Source organism: Branchiostoma floridae, chromosome 12, assembly GCF_000003815.2.
Source record: "Branchiostoma floridae strain S238N-H82 chromosome 12, Bfl_VNyyK, whole genome shotgun sequence".
NCBI lineage: Eukaryota > Metazoa > Chordata > Leptocardii > Amphioxiformes > Branchiostomatidae > Branchiostoma > Branchiostoma floridae.
The window spans coordinates 16,244,495-16,267,743 of record NC_049990.1 but is presented as its reverse complement, the minus strand read 5'-3'; the positions used below and the strand labels follow the sequence as shown (position 1 = coordinate 16,267,743).

Genomic DNA, 23,249 nt, shown 5'->3' with positions numbered 1-23,249 from the left:
ATCCCTGGATGTACAAGTCATAATTCTGCTCCTCCGATTCCGAGTGGATGCCGATTTCCTCGATCATCGCCATCATGTCCCGCTTGTTTGTGTCGAGTTGCCGTAGCAACGTCTCCCTCTGTAGCTGAAGAAAGGGGATGTTGAAGAACTTGTGGAGATACTTCAGTCCGAACCCGTTCCTCATGGAAGACTCGGCGAACCGTATGTCCGCCGCACCCTCCGGTCTGTCCAGCCCCTCGATCCAATAGATGAGGTGGTCGGCGCTGATGACACGATGCTCGCCCATGTCGCGAAAATTCGCCAGAATCAAGACGGGGATGTGTGCGGGCACTTTGGGTAACTCGCGTGCCACGTAATCGAACGTCCACTGCTTGGTGATGTCAACCATCATTATCACGCCGTTACAGTTCTTGTAGACGTCGAGAAATTCGGCATCGAGAGCCTGCGCCAACTCGTCTGCTAGGTCCGGATCGTTCTCTAGCTTGAGCGAGTCCGATTTCTTGCGTTTCTTGGCTTTGTCCACGACGTCCCACACCTCAACCTTTACTACGTCATCAGTGGCTTTGTAGTTCCAAACTATGGTGGCAACCTACAGAGGCAACATAAATGAATAAATTAGTCCCAGAAATCTCAAAAAAAAATTTCACGCTCTCACATCTTACCGAACATCAAAAAAACTTCTTGCTTAGGTAGCGAACCCAATTATCTGTGAAAAATGTTCATCTCCGACTGCATACGGAAAAGCTTTTGATTTCAAATAGTTTGAGTGGAAATAGACATAGAATAGATGTGTAGCTTTTGATTTCAAATAGTTTGAGTAGAAATAGACATAGAATAGATGTTAGTTCCTATTTAACTCTGTACATGTGTATGCCACTGTCTTATGCTGTTTGCAATTGGACTACGGGTATGGTCTTGAAGTGGCTACAAAATGTCTCACCTGTAGTTCATGAGTAGGGAGATATTCCTCCACAAATTTGTGTCCCTGTAGTCGGTGGAACAGGCAGTGTTACGGTCACCCTGTATATATAACATCAGACCAGATATTAGATTTAGAATGAAACATCAACACAGGCATACTAGTACACCTTTACTTTAGACAGATAATATAGCGATTGCATGATAAGAGACACAGAGTAGTAAGTACAGTCAAACCTGTCTATAGCGGCCACTCAAGGGACTGGTCAAAATTGGCCACTATAGAGAGGTGGCCACTATAGAGAACATGCTAATTAATTGACCACAAGCAATAAGTTACACATGGTTTTAGTACCGACTGATCTTTATTCACATAATACAGTACTGTACATGTAACGTTACTGCAATGATTTTTACACTATATGTATTAAGAAAATAAAAGCTATAAAAAGTTTTAAAAAGAAAAGTCTCGTCATTTAAGACTTATATCTTAATAAATGTAAGAATAAAATCCACCATAGTCTGAAGTTCTTATCATTTTGTCTTTGTAACAATTTATTTAGAAAGTTTTGTGATGTAATTTAACCTATACGATAGTGTATTAGAACGTAACTTTAACACAATTAACCTCCGTAATATTGGTGTCGTCTATTGACCTTATATGACCTCGTTTGTCAGCGGGTATGGGTAGCGCCAGTTTACGAAGTTTTGTTTTGAAAACAAGTCAAAGAGGTCTTAAATCCGGCGTAGGGTGACGATTCGGCTGCTGTATATGGCCGAACGCGTGCCGAAACATAGATCAGCGGTCCGCCTGGCCGTAATCGGCAATGTGTTTGTACCTGCGGGACCAGAAATCGTGTGGCCGTGGCCGCGTTGGACAGGTTGCCGCTAAGCCTATTTCTTAATCATTACGAATCCAAGGGACCGACAAAAAGTGGCCACTATGGGCAGGTGGCCGGTATGCAAAGGTGGCCGCTAATACAGGTTTGACTGTACATCAAAACGGACCCCATGTAGCCGCAAAATCGGGTCGGACGAACCAGTGACCGCGCGTAACCCCAAGGAAACGTGAGCCGTCAGAATAAATCTGCATTGGATTTTTAAAAGAAAAGGAAGTTACAATCTATGGCACACAAACATTCATTATGGGAAGTCTTTTGAATGGCACCCGTTATAAATAACGGCCAAGTGTTTGTCAAATATGAACATATAACAAAAAAGGCACCCCCGCGAAAGCAGCATAATGGTACCTTCCGAACGCGTTCCGACCCCCAGGAGAGTGAAATGGCGCGAAAAAGGGGATGAGAGGCCCGGCTGACAGCGGAACGTGTTTACTACTTTTAAATGCTATTTCCCTGGTAAAAATTGTATAATTGATAGAAAAAGTGGTTATTTTATTGGCATTATAGCTTGCAGATAAATATTATCCAAGGGTATTTGAACTTAGAATTATGATTTTTTTGTAACAGCGATATGTTTGCGAAAAAAGGGAGGAAAAATCTTTGTTTTTGATGTTTTTGCCCCAAAATTATCTCCATTTCGTTTCATAATCTAAAATACCCTTGGACAGATTATTTCCGTTGTAAATAAACTCTTATCTCGTAAAAAATCAAGGATATATTCCGTGTCCCCGCTGGGGAATCCATACATCAATGAATCAACAGTAACCAAAATCGTTATTTCTAACCCTAAATTACAGTGCATCGATTGAGATTACATGTGCATTTCATATGTACCACATGGTACTAACTCTGTATGAAGTTTCGTTACAATACGACCATGCGTTAAAAAGTGCCAAGAATACGCGTGTTTTCAACTAACTAGAACCGTGTCACATGCCGTAATTGACCAGAGTGTTAGGGCCGTCCTTCGGATACGTCATTCAATGAAGGTCCCGTGTTTGAAGAGAGATACACCTCAAGAACCAACAACACTTATGCAAAAGTGGTGTAGGGGACCTTCCCGGTGTGAGCTGATCAATTAAATCTGTCCGGATATGCAGCTTGCACTATTGAGAACAAACCTAATGCGTTACGCCAGGCGGTTTACCTGGTATACAACACAACAATATTGATTATATTCATAGAACAATATCTTGTACCAAGAACAAAATGTATGTCTATCTTCGAACATCTCAAGGCGTTAATGCCTTCCCAATCGATTTCAATTGATGAAAGCTAAAGCTAGACGCTGTAAAGCCATCTTTGTGCGTAATTTTTATTTTCTCGGACCTGATGGCGAAGAACTCGTATGCGAACCCTGACCAGTCAACCTCGTTAAGGACGTCATTGGTTATTCATTAACTAAAAAGCGGAACTTTACGACACCGCCATTTTGGGTACGGTACTAGCTGCGAGTGGCTGAAGGTTTGAGATCATCATGTTTTCCTTCGGGTAGACAAAAGAAACAAGTACAAATACAGGTGAGTTTTATTGTGTCTATTGTTAGGGATGCATGAGCCGTTCTGTTTAGATAGATTTGAATCTATATGTGCAACATTCAAACTAATATAGCCACGTCTAATGTTGTTTTCAACCAACCACACACAATCCCTTGAAAAGCCAACATCGAAGAAGGCGCAAACGTCATATACTTTTATAGTGCTTGGATACCCATTGCGTTTGTTAAGTCTCAGTCTGATTCATCGTTCCATAGGTTAACAAAAGCAAATTGAGCGTTAATACGATTGTCAATGTGTAGTGTAAACATAGCTGTCATATGAGGGAAGGTGTTATAAGGAGACCCTTATCGGCAATATGTTCTGTGACAGTAACCTTACTGAAAATCTTAGCACAAATATAGTGTGTAGTAAGACGAATATGTATTGACTTTACGCGTCAAGGTTGAGAATACTGCCATTACAACTTATGGGTAAAGGTGATCAGTGCTTTTCTGACCAGGAAGCCTCGCTTATGTACCTTAGACGTTGAGAATGCCGTGTCCCGTAGCTCTTGAGTTACAACCAATGAAATGCTCAGTTGAAACTCGGTCCGATCAAAGTGCACGTCGCGCTAACTGTATCCGGTCACGTATCACATGCACGGCGGTCATACTATATATTACAAAGCAACGCTAGGTCTTACCAATACATTGATGTTTTGTTCAAAGTGTACAAAGTCAGAGGAAAAACGATGTAGAGGTTAATCTATCCACACAATAAAGGAATACTTGAGAAAGTTTAATCTGACATCATGATAAAAGACTACACTTTATCCTAGATTATTTGTGAAAATAAGTTGAAGTGATTTAAAAGTAAACAACCAGAGAAGTTAGTCTCTGTTTATTTCTTTATGTCTCTTTTTATTCAGCGCCAAGATGAGTGTAGTAGGGAATGACAAAGGCATATTTCCCTCATTTAAATGTACTTTGATTGATGAAATTCAAACACACGAACACCAAGTGATCTTAGTATTAAGAGTCGTCCTTGATGTAACAGATTTTGTTGATATGAAATTGCTAAATGCATCTGGGTGGTTGCAAATTGGAACATCAATGTTTATGATGTTTCAACGTCCATTCATCACTGTTATCAGTACAAACATCGTATACTTTAGAGTATGGTACAAAGGTTAGGTTAGCTCATTGCAGATGAATCATGGGGATTAAATCTTCTTTTTGTGCAGTCAGTATTTGTGAAAAAAGTAATAAGCACACATGTAATATAAGCAGTTTAAGTATTATATTTTTGATAACAGGTGTCAGGAGTAACGACCTGCCATGGACGAGGCCGATTTTCTGAGTGCTGTGGTGTGGGGAGACGTGCAGACCGTGAGGAGGTGTCTTCAGGCTGGGGTGGACGTCAATCACAGGTTTAGCTCTTGGGTAAATGCAGCTAATGAGCGTTATGGATTTAGGAGGTTGAGCATTTCTATCCCCTCTTTTTATCTGACTTTGTACGTGCTGCATATGCAAATTTATCATTGCTATCACATGATTTCTTTCCAGCCAGAGGAGATTTCAAGCAGTCTGACTCCAAGTCCTTGTTATCATGTGTCCGATCCAGGCAATTCCAATAAGAATGCACAGTGTTTCCAGTTTCCAATCGAACTTTGTATACATGTAAATGTGTCGTGCGATTTCATTAACCATATCTATCTGTGTGGAGTAAAGGATTGCATATCATCATGAAGTGTAGTACAGGCTGTTCATAGATGTTTCAATTAATGATTGTTGGGAAATATCTACTAGTCTTATAATGTTTTTGATCTCCTGCTTGTGGTCAAAAGGCCATGTTGAGTTGATTATATGGATGACATCCATGCGCGAATCAATTTTCGGACGTTTCCAAAGAAAATAAGCTTTCAACCATACTGTAAATCATACATAGCAGCTGCAAAATGAGCATACATATGCCTTAGACTGAAAAAAAAACATGTTGGACAATAGATACGAAATAAAAGTAATGTCATAGGATGCCAAGAAAGTTGCTTTAGATGTCAAAAAAAAGAGATGTGAAATGAAGACCATCGTTTGGTATGTACCATATTCTGTGTGTTTACTCATTTGTTAAACAGTCATGACCACTTACATTTCATAAAGAGGGAAACTTTTTTGGCCAAACATTTTTTTATTCGCACGCTCTCATCAGTTTTAGGGTTCCAGTAGGACACCATCCATACAAAGAAGCCGTGACAGGGGTTCGGTTTCAATAGGAATATTTGTAATACATTCCGAAGTTATAACTATGTATTTTAAAGTGACTGAAAGTTATATTTCCTGTAAAACTTTAGGTTCTACAATGATGGACAGTCATAGCGTTAGCTGTCCTTGGAGGACTGTTTGAATCCGCCGATTTACAAGACGGCTTCATTTGCTTCTCCACCTGTTCACTCAGGGTACGGATAGCTGGACCACACTCCATTGGGCCAGCATGAACGGGAAGACTGAGATGGTGAAGCTGCTGGTTCAACTCGGAGCTGATGTGGAGGCGAAGGACAAGGTAAATACCGAAAATCATCTCATTTAGTCAGAATAAAGGGCAATTAAAAATTGTTGCAAAATGTTTACTGGTCTTAGAATATTTCCCGCTCTCTTGGCTTAGACTCATTAGTCATAGAACCAATAGGCAAATGACAAGGGTTGTATTTCAAGTTAGTAGGAATGTTTGCACTACCTTCAACAAACATATTAATATATCGTATAGAAGTTACAATTGAAAATTATACTTTTCGTTAAAGTTTAGGTTTTACAATGATCCGGCGGCTTTTATTTGAATCCGGCGGCTCAAAAAACGGCTTCGTTTGTTCCTCCGTCTGTTCACTCAGGTTGGCGAGACCGCACTCCATGTGGCCATCATGAAAAGGAACACTGAGACGGTGAAGCTGCTGGTTCAACTCGGCGCTAATGTGGAGGCGAAGAACGAGGTAAATACAGAAAATCATCTCATTTAGAGAAAATGAAGGGACAGATAATGATAGTTTAGAAATGTTTGCTAGTCTTAGAATGCTCCCCGATGACAGCGGTTGAATACATTGTACGTAGTAATATTTTACTACCTTCGACCATTATATCAATTTATCGTATAGAAGTAACAATTGACGATTAGATTTTCTGTTTAAGTTTGGGTTTTTCAACGATGGACAGTCATTATAGCCTTCTATCCCCGGGGGTCTTTTTGGATCCGTAGATATACAAAAGTCAAAACGGCTTTATTTGTTCCTCTGTCTGTTCACACAGTATGGCGGGACCGCACTCCATGTGGCCAGCATGTGCGGAAACACTGAGATGGTGAAGCTGCTGGTTCAACTCGGTGCTAATGTGGAGGCGAAGAAAAAGGTCAGTACATGTAATCAGTAAGAATAGTAAGAATAAACTGGACAATTAATGATTGTTAAGAAATGTTTACTAGTCTAGTTCCCTGATCTATCGGCTTAGGCAAGTTAGTTAGCCATGACAGGGGTTAAATTTAAAGTTAGCAGGAATATTTGTACTACCTTCGAGAATTGTCTATAAATGTGTAACTTATTGAGGTGACAAATGACAGATTTATATCCTGTTAAAGTTAAGGTTTACTGAAAAGTGGGAGAAATACACGGCGCAAACAGAGCCCTTTAAGTGCGAATAGATAGACACACTATTCTAGCAATTTCTGACGGATTAGAATACCTGTTAGCATTATATCAATCAAATAATTGCGATTTTAGCAGTCGAATAGTGAGCACTTAAATCGCTAAAATTAGGTTACCATCAACAAATCATGATTGAAGTGTTGATATGTTATCGGTAATTTTATTTTAAAGATCGCTATTCACTACTAAAATCGCAATTATTTTATCAGTCAACATTTGAGACAGTGATGTTTATCAATACCGTTACAGAATGCAATGAACTACTGTCTTCTCCCACCACTAAACTTACCGGCAGTTAACAATATGATACAATTTAACATTTATGCATATGTATATATAACCTAGAGTTAAGTAAGATTACAGATTACAGATACACATGCATAGACATTTGACCAGGATTTAATATTTCTTTTACGGACAGTAAATTAAAAATACGGAAATGAACACATTGTACATGTATAAAACTCCAATGAGTTATTCACGTACACGTACACAGGATGGGACAACACCACTGGATTGGGTACATGACCAAGACCGCAGACGTTTCCTTAAGGTAAGCAAAGGCTTTCAATGCAATTTTGATAGAACGTTGTCTTTTTCACGGAGTTAACAGCATTTACATTTAAGAGCCTACTGCACCACTTTTACCTTGTGTCATCACAATGAAGTTATCTGATTCGCGATTACAAACAAATATATTTTGATTTTGCGTTATTATAAATTAATATAGAATAAAGCGAGGCAAAAACTAAATTTAGGCACAGACTGCATTTTCGGATGACGAAAGTTAAGCGATTGCATTGACCATCCAGAACCTGGCCACAGAGGTTTCCTACCACAAACTGATGAAACAATCCGGTGGGGTGAAAGTCGACAGGTTTAAACTGTGCATCTGTGGACCACAGGAAGCTGGCAAATCTACACTGAAGGAAAGTCTGCAAACGGTACCACCTTTTTCTTATAATAGAATTCCTTTCTAATTAGAATCTACCCTTTTAAAGAAAATAAGTGCAAAAAGACAATTTTATTTTAGATTACCCTTTGAAATATACTCTGCAGAAACATGATTATGCTGGTCAATTACTGTTTCGTCACTGCATATATCATTACCATGTTTCAATGCTGTTTTACATTAGGCTGCAAAAAGTTACAGGTTTGAATTAATAAAATCGTACTGGCATGGTACAAATTACCGGTAAGAATGGCACATTCGTTATAACTTTAACGTTAAACCTTCTTATCGGGATAATGATCTCACATAATTGTTTTTGCCATCCATTTCATCATTACATGTAGGGACCTTTCACCGCCTTCTTCCGGGATAGAATGACACCAGACCATCAGCCACACGAGCCCACCCCTGGTGTGAATGTGGGAACAACCAACATTCCCAGTGTGGGGGAGGTCAGTGTGTGGGACTTCGCCGGACAGTCGGAGTACGCGGTCACCCACAGCATGTTCATGAATGCAGAAAACACAATCTTTGTCGTGCTGTACAGCATCATGGATGATATCCTTACACAAGAGAAAAAGGTGACGAAAAATGCATCTTCTGCATATGTGTACTACTAAAGATGATTCTGTTTCAATTCATTACTCTGTGACTGGAGGGTAACCTCCAGCGACAGTCTTGTGATCACTTTATGCGTTGAGTGTTCGCACCTATAACTCTATGGCTTGGCATGTTGTCTGTACTCCTTTGCGAAATGATGCACGTTCTTTTTCGCGGTAGCTGTTTTTATCATTGATGTAATAATTTCAGTTTTAACCCCTACGCCATCTGGTAAAGTGGTTCAGGTCTTCGTTATGATCGCGCATTAAGCCTTGAGGTATTGAATACGGTCAAGCAGATTGTCCTCGTCGGAATAAGCCATATCGTTCGGGCATTGCGTTACCAGTACTGAGCTTGGTCTGATATAGCATACTGTTAACATTTTGCACGGCTGATAGTCATATGCATTTTATGGTTAGAACGTGTTTGATCCTTGGGGTCTTTTTTTCGCGGTAGCTGTTTTTATTATCGATGTAATAATTTGAGAAATCACCCCTTTTCCCCTGGTATTGCGGAACAGCTGGCCTATGAGCGATGGGGTTTGGCAATTACTTATCTCAAAGCAGATACGTTAAAGAACCCGCCACATGTGCGATGGTGCGGTGTGAGCGGTTCAAAACCTACAGTACCTTGGCCGCACCTGGGGCAATTACTGTCGTATTGAGGTCACCTGACTGGCGCCGAATGGCAGCTCGCTCCAGACCCTTGCGATTTAGCCCCGCCTATTGTAAGCTCCTCGCAATTCAGCCACTGGCTGCAAAGAGTGAGTAGTCGGCCCACCCAATAACCAATAACCAATATGGAGTTTTGTCCACAGCTGTCCACTTTTTTAAAATGGTGTGCGTCGTTGTTTTCATTTGGTGTCGTTCGATTAAGACGTTGATTGTGCTGTTGATGCGTACAGGACTGTGTTTGACAGTGATAGGTATTTTAGCTTTTAAGTAAGTTTTTGGTATAAGTTGATGTGATGTGTTCCGTATGCGATATAAACACCACGTCATACACCACAGATAACATCACAACCGACATAAACCATAATTAGATCACAGAGTATGTTACCTACGGTCACTTTTCAAATTCATTTCTATGATACTCACAGGTCCACTGGTGGCTGTGTTTCATCAAGTCCTGCAACACAAAGAGCAAACCTAACGTCATCCTCTTGGCCAGTCATGCGGACCAGACTGACACAGGTTTTTCACCTTACATCATAATTCATGCCATGTACTTTCACGCTACATGTACAGCTGGTACTAAATAAAGAAAAAGCTTCAAGCTATTTAAGTGTTTTATGGTCAGATGTAATCTCAATAACTTTTGTCTTCCATATCAATTCAATTAAAACCCTATCTTAAAATTACTAGAAGGACATCAAAAGGCATCTTCCATCCTTGAGCTGATGACATCAGAGTTTAAGGATCATCTGGACATCTCAAATGAAGTGTTCCTGCTTGACTGCAGAAAGACTCGTCAGACTGACATGTGGCGTCTTAAAGACCTTCTGACAAGACTGAAGACCCAGCTTCTAACAGTGAGTGGTTTCACCTAGTTATAAGAAAATTTCAACATTTTACGCTGGAACATTCCTACTAGACGTACAGACTAGATTTACAACATAATGCCGAACGTGTGAAAATTTTGTATATTTGACACCTCAATTCCATGGTATCTGAGTTATACACCCGCCTGATAATTATATCAAATCGATGTTTACTTTTATTATATAGCACCAGCAAGCCGTGCCCAAACTGTGTGCTGAAATCATCAAGTGCCTACCCAAATGGACCAAGGAGACGTGCAGCCCAAAGTGTCCCGTGTTCAGATGGACAGAGTACAAGGAGGCTGTGAAGGATATTGACAGCCTGGCTGAAGAAGATTTTCTGAAGGCGTCTTCGCAATATCTGAATCAACTTGGAGAGGTATATTATCTATCATTTTTTGTTCATCTTTTTGCTTTTAATCAAAATTAGCCTTCGGTCAAGTATTTGCTATGGGATTACTATCTCTAATACAAATGCACTTTTCATGACTACAAAGTGTGTGAAAAAAGAAGCCAGAAAAAATGACGCAAGAATTCTTGAATAAAGATACTTTTTTTACACAACCATCGGTTTATTTTCACCGACGTTTCGGTGACCGTCTGTCACCTTCTTCAGAGCACTTTTGACTGGTTCACAATGTCCTGCAAGACAGATGTCGCTGCTCACAGTTCAGATGCGGTCACAAAATGCTCCCGATCCAGATGCGCTTTTGTGAGCAGTGACAACTGTCCTGCAGTACAATGTGAACCAGTCGGAATTGCCCTGAAGAAGGTGAAAGACGGTCACTAAAACTTAATTCAGTGACGTACCAACCTAATGAAACTATTCAATGACATATACAATTCTTGTTTTTGCTATTCCTAACACCATGTAAATTATATAATGCTTCTACTAAATGACTGTTAGTATAAAATCAGTTATTTAAAGTGTTTATTGCACTAATATACAACATTTTCGTATTTCTGTAACAGAAGTAGTCTCATTTATAAACATAAATAATTACGCTTTATTATGTCATCGAACATCTAACCATCAAACACCATACTTCAAGCTCTTGATTTTTGCCAACGGGTTATATAATATTTAAACATTGATTAAATTATACCTGTTATGGAGCCACAACAAACACGGAAAGGTGTCGAATTTGGCATCTCGCACCACAGCTTGCAAAAACATTGCTGATAAGTAAACAGTGGTTAATCTTTTGATTGCATACCAAAATATATTGAAACTTTTTTCTTGTAATCGTCTCAGAAGAAAGGCCATTTCTAGCCGTAAAGTGCAAAGTTCCAAGTCGGCTGCCATGTTTTATCGTGATGTCATGACATTAATAGACACCGTTTAATCTCATTACCTTGCTGAAAACATCAAGAGTTGGGGAAAGATTGAATAAAGTTCTATGTTTGATAAAATAAGAAGCATGTACGTATTGTGCAAATGTCTATGATATTACAATATACTATCATGAATAAAATGTAGTTTCATTGTAACTTTAATTTTGAAGTCATTGCTGTCGTAAGCATGTCTAACTATGCAATATCCATAGTATGAATTTCATACACAAGTCTTTCCTTATTGTTCCAGATCTTGTTGGTCTCCTCAACTGCTGAGCCCATTGTAGTTCTGAAACCCAACTGGCTCTGCACGGATGTCTTCGGCAAAGTGATGGCACCAGCAAACTTCCCAATCCATCTGAGAAGACGTGAGGGCATTGGTATCGTCACGAAAGAAGAAATCCAAAACGTGTTCAAAGATGTCGCGGCGCAGATTTCCGTTTCGTAAACCGTCGTTGCCTTCGAGAAGCGTCGTTGCCAAATTTTGGAACCCTCGTTGCCTTTCTAACCGGCGATGCCATTTCCGAGCGACCGATCTTGAATTCCGAGTGCTCGCGGCATGTTCGTGAGATTTTCGTGAATTCTCGGAACTCTTAGTATTGTGGGTAATTGCATCCCTCGAAGCATATGACTCTGGGCCTGGTTCTCTATCATCGCTCAAACCTTTACTTATTCTACTTTGCTCGCAAATTGTAGAAGAACAGAAATGTGTTGTGCTGTTACGTACTGTAAGGGACACTGGAATAAGCATGTCTTGACTTTGAGTTGTACAGGATTGTGTTCTTTATTCAAAACAGATGTTACTTGGAGTAGCTGGGTTAGTGCATTATTTTTATATATGGGGTATCGGTATACTGACAATACAACAGTATGCATAAGAAATATCAGAAGTATCACTAGTTGATGACCTACTTTGTTATCGAATACCATTCAGTATCATTATCATCATTGTACTTTCATACATGTATTTTTGCAATTAGCCATCGGGCATGAGTTTGCAATAAAGATATTTCATTATTATGTTATCAAAAATGTGCTTTATTTCTGAGCCCTTGTATCAAAGTTATTACTTCTAATGTCTACATGAAGGGTGAATTAGTGTTAGAAGGGGCAAAGTGTCCACAAATTTATTTCTTTTTGTTACCAGACGCAAAGATAAAAGCTCCTTGCCAGACGCCATCTGTATGTAAATCCGACACTTTAATGAGGTCGCACATCAATGTAATGTCATGCATGTGAGAAGTGTCAAATCATACATACATTATCGACCTGACCGTAAGAGCCTGGTACATTTACAAGTACAATAGCTATTGTCTGCTATATGATGTAAAAGCTCCTTGGGTGGAGCGTCTACTGAAAAAAGGTGTTGGTGACGTTGTGAGTCAGTTTGTCAGACCAACTTGGTCAGACTCTGACTGACTCCCAACTCCACTAACACGGTACGTGAATGGCAATGCCTGCCGATTGTCTGTGTTTCTAAGCCATGTTACCAGCCCCTCCTTCAATAATGGACTGTTCCAAAAATGTGGTGAGGGCGGAAGAGGTACAAAATCAGGTTCTATCCCTAACCTTAGTTGCAGCCCAGAAATATCTGAAAAGCTCCTTGCAAAGTGCCCAAACCGTTCCTTGATCCAGTCCAGAATTGGTCAGTAACCTTTACCAATTTCCAATCCGGTGACTTCAGTCCACCCCTGGACCCCCCTCTACTGTTAGTGTTAGAGTCGGAGAAAAATCCTACATTACCAATGACTCTAGTCTATCTACATGGCACTCCGTAGCCAAATGTACTCCCCAAACGGTGTACGTATATCGTCATGTGACGCTTCGGTACTCCTCAACTGAGTAGAAGACAGAGTTACAGTCCTGAGAAGGTCTTCTTCCCACAGTGGAGCAAGATCTGGTCCTTCTTTCGTGAATTACAGAAACTTCCCGAGAAGCTACGGAAACTTCACGAACATGCCGCGAGCACTCGGAATTCACGATCGGTCGCTCGGAAATGGCATCGCCGGTTAGAAAGGCAACGAGGGTTCCAAAATTTGGCAACGACGCTTCTCGAAGGCAACGACGGTTTACGAAACGGAAATCTGCGTCGCCGATGTCGATCTCATGATCATGTTGCTGCAAGAGTTCCAGCTCTGCCACACCTTTGATGGACAGGAGTTCATCATCCCCGGGCTGCTGACACAGTCCATGCCTCCAGAGAAGTGGCAGCCGACCGCAGACCCTGCCAAGACCGTGTACTTCGGCAAGCAAGTCCAGTGTGCCGACACCACCGACATGTTCTCCTCCGGGTTCTTTCCCCGTGTGCAGACCCGCCTGATGAGGCAGCTGAAGAATCGCCCGCTGCTGTGGAGAGACGGAGCCAAGTGTTTCGACTGTAACGTGGAAAGTCTCATCAAGCTCTCTCCAGACGGCCGTGCGGTCAACATCTGTGTGAGGAGCGAGCAGGCCGACAAGCCGAGCTGCCGACAGATGCTCGAGCTGATAGAGAACATCCTTACCAACGAGCTTGACGAGTGCAGCCCAGGCACCACTACAGAGGAGAGGGTGCTCAGCGCTCGTGCACTGAGGGAACACAGAGAAGAATTCTACTCCTACAGCATGGATCAGATCGACAAGGCTAAAGCAGAGCACGGCATCGTCTATCACGACATCCTTGGCTTCTCTGAAGACGTCGATGACCTCCTGTATGGCGGGAGAGACGACGACGAGGAAGAGGAGCAAGGAGCTGTTGGAAACAGGGTCCAGCAAAAGATCGTGGGCGGGTATGGCAACACCATCATCAACCCATGTGATGGCGCGGTCTTCCATGTGTATCACGGTGTCGTTGGTGCCGTTGGACAACTGCAGCTAGAGGATAATGTGTCTGAGACTAGCTCAGATAGGCTGGCCCTAGAATGAGACATTAAAAATTGAAAAGAGACGACACTGACCTGAGAGCAATTACCTCAGAAGCTAGAGGACAATCTATCTGAGAATAGCTCAGATGAGCTTCCTATGCAATAAGGCAGTTGACAGCTTACTGGCCAGTTTTTGTCGGCATGCCATTCTTCAGAAAAATGCACTTGAAATATGAAAAAAATGTACTACTAGTCCTTCTGCTATGTATGACGAAAGACAGTAGTACTATCTGTTGTAAAATTCCATTCGCTGTTTAGGTAACATTACATGTGAGGTTTACACATTTTACATCAATAGAGCATGTCAGATTGCTATATTAGGTTAGCGCTTTTACATTCTTGATGGGTAAAGGTAACTCTGGACATGTTTATGATGTAAAATTGTCAGGCAGTAAATAGTTTCTAAGAATTTGATAATAAGAACCAGAATGCAATCCATTGTTAATGTCACTCCAAACTAAATGTCTCATGAGACAATAAAAATGCATACTTTAAAACAAAATGTAACAGTCGTCATACCGTCATATGACGCCATTTACACAAATTTCAAGCATTCCTTTTCAATATAGCAGCAAACATGTGCCACCATAATTTTGTCAAAATGATACAGCGTGTGCCTGTAGAGTTTGCTTCAAGCATTTTGTTACTGCTTTACAGGTACGAATTAAAACACCGCATCTTGTTATTTGCGGAATCGGTATGAGTGTAATACCTTAAATGATATTGAGTATTTCAGAAATCTGGATTTCGTTTATATCCAATTGCACTGATTTTGGCATTAGGGGATACAAGTTAAATAATAATTTAGATCACACCATTTAAATGACTAGAGAGCCAGCAGAATCGTTCTCTTTTCTCAGAGTCGAATTCTTTAAAAATTGATCAGGCCTTTAAATCAGATCAGTTATTGTCACCTCAGTACTTAATTACACTGTATCATGTACAAATGCCGAGCAATAAAGTTCATCATTAAACATTTGAATTCGTTCAGTGACTTTTAAAGGCATGCCTCTGTTAGTTTTAATGCATCATTCCCCCAGTTTTTATATCCTGCCCAACGAGTTTGCCAGATGTGAAATTTTTACCACGAGTTCACTGAGTTTATTTCTTTGCAAGCCTGGGTCAAAAGTAAAGCATAATAGAAGTCAGTGTTATCATCATCGGAAAATTTATTGACTTCTGTCATTTTGTGCTTTCGGCTCCCTTGTGGATTCATAGAAATAATTTGTCCTCAGTCTAAAGTTCTTCTATTTAACGCTATATCATCAATACCCCCTTAGAAATGTAACAATGAAGTATTATGTATACATGTAATACATGTGTTATGTTGCTGTAGTTATAGTTTGTGTAGTTTAGGTCATACATGAATACTGTTTGGATGTATGCGTTTCTTATACACAACTAGTTAGGTGTCACTTGGTTACTCGGTTAAGTTCAGATGCATATCAGATCCAGACATCTTCCGTTGTGTATAATTATAAAAAGATGCTAAGAAAACTCAAATAACCTGAGGAAATTATTTTCACGTGTAATGTTTGTACACGGCAACAGACATGTAAGATGCCGCCGTTTGCTGTAAAGGTTTCGCTACTGAAGCAAGACTGATTCCTGTAACCCATCTGTGTCGTCAAGCGTGTCGTAAGAACTGTCACACGATGCATTATAATCATAACGGTGGTCAAAAACTATAGAACACTCATTATTGGTTACGGATAAAGCGTTCCTTATGCCAGCACTATTTGTTTAGTAACGCCCTGCGAGCCAAAGCAAGCAACACTGTACATAGTGGGCCTTGAGCTGGCAAACACCCACCACTATCAATTCAGTGAAGCGTGCTGCCTGCTTCAGTTTACAATAACAATGGGCCGTTAGACTAGGGCTGGACCTATACCCTACGACATGCCTTGCTCATAGGAGTAGCTGTCCACTAATGGTACATGTATATGGTAAATGTAATGTCCTTGAAGTCAGAATACCTTTGTTATCGACTAGAAACAAATCATTCAACATAGCAGCTAGAATTGCAGTCTTGTTATTACAAGACCACCACCCCCCCCATGCCTTTTTGGTTAATTCTATCCAAACTTCTAATACATCCCATTCAAACGCTTGTAAATCGATTTTAAACCTGTTATATTTATATTACATGCACCTTGTAGTACCAGGGTAAGCGCATAGGTCTCAATAGATACGGATCACATGACAGCCATCGAGCAGGCTGAGCGTTGTGTTTACATAACGTCAATAGATACGGACGATACAACCGCCCTGGTTAGACCTAGGGCCCCCAATTTTACGATCTAAAAGTTGAATTTGAAAAGGTAACTTTAGTAAGCAAAAACTTTCGGCAATGTTTACTTATCTTTGATAACCCCTCTCGTACATGTCCTATCACTCACAACTGGAGCAAAAATGATTAATCGCACAGAAGGCCATTTGTCTCCATGACAACGTAATGAATCCTTCCTTCCCATGCACCACCGCGCGGTAAAACAGGTGCGTCATACCTGGCGACTTCCGGGTTCACGTTAACCAGTAGTAAACTTGAGTAGCTTGTTGCACCTGAGATTTGGACGTAAATTATTAGCTTATATATGAACCAGACTAATAGATTTCACTCTCAGAAGTGCCGTAGAAAACATAGTCTTTACCAAACTGACTAGACTGGCTATTATAGGGAGAATACCAGAGGATTTGGTCCGCTGCGCACCCCGAAGGGTGAACAATAACTTTGGCGTGAATTGATTTCAATGGCCAATTTCCCGATTTTGTTTCCTAAGTCTGCGATCCTCGTGTAACCCCGAAGGATGGCCTGGTGGTGGCTATGGAGACACACAATGTGATACGGTAAGACGTTAATTAAATTAAGTGAATAGGTGTGTGGAGTTGACTATATACGATAAGGTACATGTACATATGTGTGTTTGCTTGGTCACACGACCTGTAACCATAACACACCTGATTGTTTTGTTTTTAGACATGTTTGTCGGGCTAACTGTATCCGGTCACGTAGAACATGCAGTTATTACCTTCGCCATATATATATATACATATATATACTTCGCCGGTTATATTTTTCGCTATAGCATTGGTGTGTGAATCTTTATGTAGGCTAATACTATATATAACTCAAGAATGTGAGTATGGATTGTCATGATATTCGGTATTTGAGTAGCGGCTGCGGGAAGGACGTCGAGTTCGAAAATAGTTGGCGTAGCATTTTTAGTCAGGACGGTAGCCGTAATCTCAAAGCAGATCTTGGCATAAGACAGTTTCATAAGCTGGGGAAGGAGTTTAGCCGACAAAGGAGTAAATTGGATACTGTCTTATGGCACGCAAGATCTGCTTGGAGATTAGATAGCCGAGTGTCTGTGTCCTTTTGTTTGCGGACAGCATAACTTCAGACTTTTCAAATGTTTTGCATGATATTTGGTGGATAGATTGGGGTTCATCATCATAATTATCATCATCATCGGTCGACGTGATCACACATGTTTACACCGCCCCTTACGGAGTGACATATCCTCTCGAATAACTGAGAACAAGACGGGGATGCGCAAGGTCTCCTGTCTGGGTGAATGATATAAATCACCGTGTGGCTGATAAGGTATGGAGGTTCGCCAGGCCTCCATCCGGGTGATTTGAAGTGAATCATCAACTCCAGACAGAAGGGTTTGCTCCATCTCACACCACACCATCGCACGTTTGAGTGTTCTTTAGCGTGCATAGGGTGTTGCTCTCCCCATACACGGGACCTTCATTTCATGAACTATCCGAGGGACAGCTCTAGCCGAAGCTAGCTCATTTTCACCTGAGTATAGTGAAGAAAGCCGTGTAAAGTGCCTTTCCCAAGGGTACAAAATCGGTGACACGGCAGCCGGATTTGAACTCGCGACCTCTCGGTCACGAGGCAAACACGCTGCCGCTGCGCATGTGACTGACATCGACGCTGATAAAATCATAGTAGGGTGCAGTGTTCAAGCACGACAAACTAATATGTTGAAGTCGAGGGTATAAACTACCAAAATAATGGAAAAACAGAATAAGTTGTCGTTTAGAATTTTTTCAAAGACCTCTTTTGAAAGGGGTCATGCGGGGTCATGCCGAACTGCAGCCGGCTCACAGGGGCAGGCAGCTGTAAAGGTCACGCGCATTTATACACCAAATGGACAAACATTAAAACGTTACACATACCACCTGAAAGTCGACTCCTTATACTACCATATAGCAAAGCACGCTGTCTTTCACGTTACGCTCTGCGCGACTAAGGTGGCCCAGGCCTGTCTTGCCAAATGCCTCATTTAAATACGATGATTAGGTACTTGAATATTGTAATGAATCAAGTGCGAGTTAGGTGCTTGTAAATATGCAGTAGTTCCCCTCCCAGTGTCCCGCCTGCTGTTTTGCATCCCAATCACGTGCTAATTTCCCCTGGTGAGTTAATTGCTTTACCTCCGGACTCCATTTCCAAGATGGCCCAGCAAATACAAAGCAAAGGACAAGACAGGGCTGCATGTGCTAATGTGTATGTGTTCGTTTTGTGACTCTTTAATTTCACCTGGTTGAAACCGCACAAAATAGCTACACGTAACTCTTTCTCTAAGACAAAATTCCCAGACAGGCAGCTGTGAATCGGCTCCGATTATTGTCTAATTCCTTTGGTAAAAACAACTTTCCCAGCCAGAGGAGGACAATGATCTTTTGTTCTCCAATCAAGCACAAACAATACTAAAACAACAGACTTTGTACATGTACATCAGAATTACCCCGCTTTCAGCACAAGTCTTTGTGGCTTAGTTGGTAAGGGTTTGATACTACATTTGAACTTTGTTTTGACCCGGGTTCGAAACCGAGTTGGTGTAATTTTCTATTTCCTTTTTTAACTACTAGTATTTATCACAATATTGTTGCACATTTGTAATTCAAACGTTGGTTTAGATGGCATTCCTTCTTATCAGCCCTCCAAAATGTTATAAAACGTTCGGCTATGGTGTCGATCAGTCTTTAATAGCGAGATATACATGTGCGGTGCCGTACGCGTGTATAATGACAAATATATGAATGAATAGTGCTCACATAAAGTTATAACAAAATCGAAATATTTTATGTGTATTCTTTTGAGAAGAGTCTTTTAGTAGATGCTCTACAATCGCAAAAAACGTAGCTTTTTAAAAACCAAATTGAAGGTACAATGTACCTTTTTTTCAAACTCTATATCACATTTATCAATTCAAATTGTTGCAGAAATTATCTGTATTGCATCATACAATGGACATGACCAACTCAAACTGATTACTAGTAATAATGTCTACTCTGTAGTTACAATGTGTATTGCCGATTGACTCATATCCAAATTTTCCTAATACATGTACTACATTCTATGTAAAGTCTTTTTGACACTATACGCTGCCGATCTTGTCTATTCCTGGGGTCTCACTACAGCCCCGGGACACTGAATGAAGCAAAATATCGGTGAAGAAGCCACACATATGTTGATATTTTAGGTCTTCATTTTATCACCAAAATTAACTACATGTACATAGAATTCAATCATTCAGTTCACCTTCGATCATTAGTTCTGTGCGCAGCTATATGAACAGAACTTCGACTGCTAAAGGAAACAAAAGGAATTCCTGGGCCTTCATTAATCGAAATGTAACTTTTGTAAATTCTACAGTTGTCTTTTCATGTCATTATTTTGTGTTTAAAAAAACTTTTGGATGGGCATTGGAGTATGGTAAGGTGAAAAGCGCAAGACAAACCTGACAGACCACACTACGCATAACAATAGCACTAGCTGAGCCCCGATGCAAGTGTCAATTACTTATAATTGCTTCTCAAGGAGGTGCTAAATAAACTAAGTAATTAGGCTGTCAGATTGATTGGTTGGAGAACATGCCTCTGTAGGTAAAATTTATAGTACAAACTTTTTACCATTTTAAAGGACTATAGTAACCTTTCAGGAAAGACCAAAATAACATTTGATTATCGGCCATGTCCTTGTCTACTCTAAAAACAGCCAAAAAACTAGGAAAATGATTCCGTAGATTTTATATAAGCCAGAAGGGAAAGAACTACCCTAAAATATGCATCAATAACATAGACAAATAATGATTTTTCAGGAGAAGGAAATATAGTATCATTATAATCACCCAGTTTCTGTTCAAAGGTAAGTATTAGCAGCTATACACAAAAAACACAAGTATTGAACTTTAGGAATGGTTCTTAAAACTACATTTTCTACCCACAAAAATGACTTTATTAATTTATTAAAACAAACAAATTAATACAATATATCAATACCAAAATTACTTAGACGCAACGATACACATCCAATCTAACCCTCCTGCAAATTTGAGTCAATTTGAAATGCGTATGGCTGACTTATACCCATTTTCACTCCGACCCCAAGTGATAACTGTAACATGGCCTGGACCACCTTAGTTACGCAGAGCGGTGTTAACAGGCGCTTCTAGATTTCGGCCGCACTACTTTTTTACGCCTACGTAATAGACCACGGGGGTCGCGGATAAATACCGTGGGCTGCGACCTTAAAAATGGTAATGCTGCTTTCTCTGCTGAGCACTCAGCATTCGGGAAAGAGTATGGAAGTTGAACACACGCCACTACCAGTGGACTAGCCCCCTGCTGTAGTGATTGCACAAAGTTGTGTGGCCCAGGGCTACTGAAACGGAGATGGGCGCCGCCCTATGCACCATCAGGCGCGGAAAGGAACTTTGACTTGACTTGCCAGGTTCATGTTTTATGAGTAGTGGATACGTCTTTGGGCAGGGAGTAATTCGTGTATGTTTGGTGGCTTTTTTTTTAAAATGCAGGGTCCGAGTTGCAAGAAAATGTAACAGCTGTCATACGGTAGTATTTTTCCATTTACGCCAATTACACGCTTTCAGAGATCAATGTAACAGCAACAAGGGCAGACAACCATAGTTTTGTCAAAGTGGTACTGTGTGTACTTGTAGATTTTGCTTTAAGCATTTGTGACTGCTCCACAATTACAAATTAGAACACCTGCATCTCATTAAATGTACTATGTCCTAATTGCATTTTGCATTAATTTTGTTTATGGATGTACAAAATGTATTCGAAAACGCTGTATAAATGTAGCTGGAAAACCATTATGCATGTAGTTAGAAACGCCTAGTATATGCAGTTGAAAACACTTGATGAATGTAATCGGAAAAACCGTATGGATGTACTATTTGGAAGAACCTTAAAAGCTGTAGTTGATGCTGCATGTTGTGAAACACCCTTTGGATCTAGTTGTAAGTCTTGTTATTTGCAGATTTGGCTTGAGGGTGATCTTAAAAGTACTGATTTTATGAGAAATCTGCATTTTCATTATTTCCCTTAGTACTTCACACTGATCATGTCATAGGTGACAACAATTACAAAAATTAAATGGCACAGATCAAATCACTTTGGGAAATAGCTAGAAGAATCGAATCATTTTAGTTGCGCTGAATATCTACAAAATGTATCAGACGTTGAAGTTAATATTGTCACATTAATACAGAATCAAACTTTACATTTGTAATATGTGGAGTGATTTTTGAATGTCTAGTAAAAAAGCCATGCCTCTGGCAGTTTTAATGCGTCTTTCCCCGAGGCTTTCATATCATGCCCCAAAATCTTCAAGTTTGCTGGATGTGTTATTTTTACCCATTCAGGGGCAAATTAGATTAAGACGGGCTCACTAGGTTTGTTTGCTTGTCAGGCAGGATTTCAAGTAAACACAAATGAAGTCAGTGTTATCTTTATGGAAAAAACATTCGCTTCTGACACTGTGTACTTATAGTCTTCCTTGTGGATTACTAAAACAACGATTGTACTTAATAGGGTAATCTTTGCCCCTAAGAAAGTTTGCAATTATGCTATAAATCATCAAAAAAGATGCAAAGTGGGTTGCAAAAATTGTTGTAAACGTACTCCTTGCAAATCTGATGTTTGTAACAGGTAATGATTTCACCAGGTGGACCGCTCTAGTCTTTTTTCCGTTTATTGATTCTATTTGGTTTTGTTTCATGAGGCTTAACTATTGTGATTTCCTAACCGTTTTGACCATGACCTGAGTTAGATCTTGAGCTACCTTAGACTGCTCTACATTTCAAGCTTAAGCTTCAGACGTCCTTCAAGTCAATCATAACCGAGTGTGGTCGTGTGGCGTAACGGCAGGGTGTTTGATCCATACCCCAGTGGTCCTGGGTTCAAATCCGTTGACATGCCACCGACCTTTAGCCATACAAAGGAAATGCACTCTACACGACTGTCTTCGTTTCACTCATAAAATGAGTAGATGAGTACTTAGCTTCTGTTAGGGACGTCCTTCGGATCGATAAGACATTAAATGGGGGTCCCGTGTTTCATGAGAACTACAGATCAAGAATCAACCGCACTTATGAAAAAGTGTGGGGAATCTTCCGGGTGTGAGCTGATCAATTAAATCTGTCCTGATATGCAGCTTGCCCTCCTCAGAGCAAACCTGGTTTGTTCCGCTATATGGCGGTTTACCGGGTGTACAATACAACAATAATGATTATATTCATGGAACATCTCAAGGCGTAAATGCCTTCCTATTCAATTTTAATTGATGTAAGCTAAAGGCTAGACTCTCTAAAGCCACCGTTTGTGCGTAATTATCATGGTGCAAGCTCGGACCTGATAGCGAAGAACTCGGATGTGAACTCTGACCCGTCGCCCTCGTTAACGACGTCGCTGCTTACTTATCAACTAAAAAAGCAGAACAATACGAGACCGCCATTTTTGGTAAGGTACAGTCAAACCTGCCCAAGACGACCACCAGGGCACCGGGAAAAAGCGGTCGATTTGGGCAGGTGGTCGCTGAGAAGAGTACCGACTCAAAACAAGCTCGATGCAAACCTGTAAATTTAACCCCAAGCTTTTATCGTGCTTTTATA

At 40.5% G+C, this 23,249-nt stretch overlaps 3 protein-coding genes across 3 annotated transcripts in view; 2 read left to right on the top strand and 1 right to left on the bottom strand.

Moving 5' to 3' along the window:
• Positions 1–5,779, bottom strand: part of LOC118427061 (rab-like protein 6) — a 12,013-nt gene extending 6,234 nt beyond the window's left edge. Inside the window, 4 exon segments of the mRNA XM_035836698.1 lie at positions 15–589; positions 941–1,008; positions 1,011–1,020; positions 5,741–5,779. Of these exon segments, the coding sequence (XP_035692591.1) occupies positions 15–589; positions 941–1,008; positions 1,011–1,020; positions 5,741–5,779 (692 nt within the window).
• A 9-nt stretch (positions 5,780–5,788) lies between these two features.
• LOC118427059 (death-associated protein kinase 1-like) lies at positions 5,789–11,861 on the top strand. Its single transcript, XM_035836697.1, has 10 exons — positions 5,789–5,857; positions 6,183–6,281; positions 6,595–6,693; positions 7,483–7,539; positions 7,799–7,930; positions 8,283–8,519; positions 9,638–9,731; positions 9,903–10,069; positions 10,266–10,457; positions 11,664–11,861. Exons 1-10 carry the CDS (start codon positions 5,789–5,791, stop codon positions 11,859–11,861), a joined length of 1,344 nt encoding a protein of 447 aa, XP_035692590.1.
• Positions 11,862–16,835: 4,974 nt separating this feature from the next.
• The window catches only part of LOC118427058 (death-associated protein kinase 1-like), a 57,878-nt gene continuing 51,464 nt past the window's right edge, over positions 16,836–23,249 (top strand). Inside the window, exon 1 of the mRNA XM_035836696.1 lies at positions 16,836–17,160. The gene's annotated coding sequence lies outside the window, so the exon portion shown is untranslated. The remainder of the gene's footprint in view (positions 17,161–23,249) is intronic.

What these genes read in the sequence shown, in the direction of transcription:
- LOC118427059 (XM_035836697.1), top strand. Translation starts at nt 5,789, where the DNA reads ATGAACGGGAAGACTGAGATGGTGAAGCTGCTGGTTCAACTCGGAGCT. An exon ending in TGAAGGAAAGTCTGCAAACG is followed by an intron (nt 7,931 to 8,282) that starts GTACCACCTTTT and finishes CATTACATGTAG; the next exon opens with GGACCTTTCACCGCCTTCTT. An exon ending in TCCTTACACAAGAGAAAAAG is followed by an intron (nt 8,520 to 9,637) that starts GTGACGAAAAAT and finishes TGATACTCACAG; the next exon opens with GTCCACTGGTGGCTGTGTTT.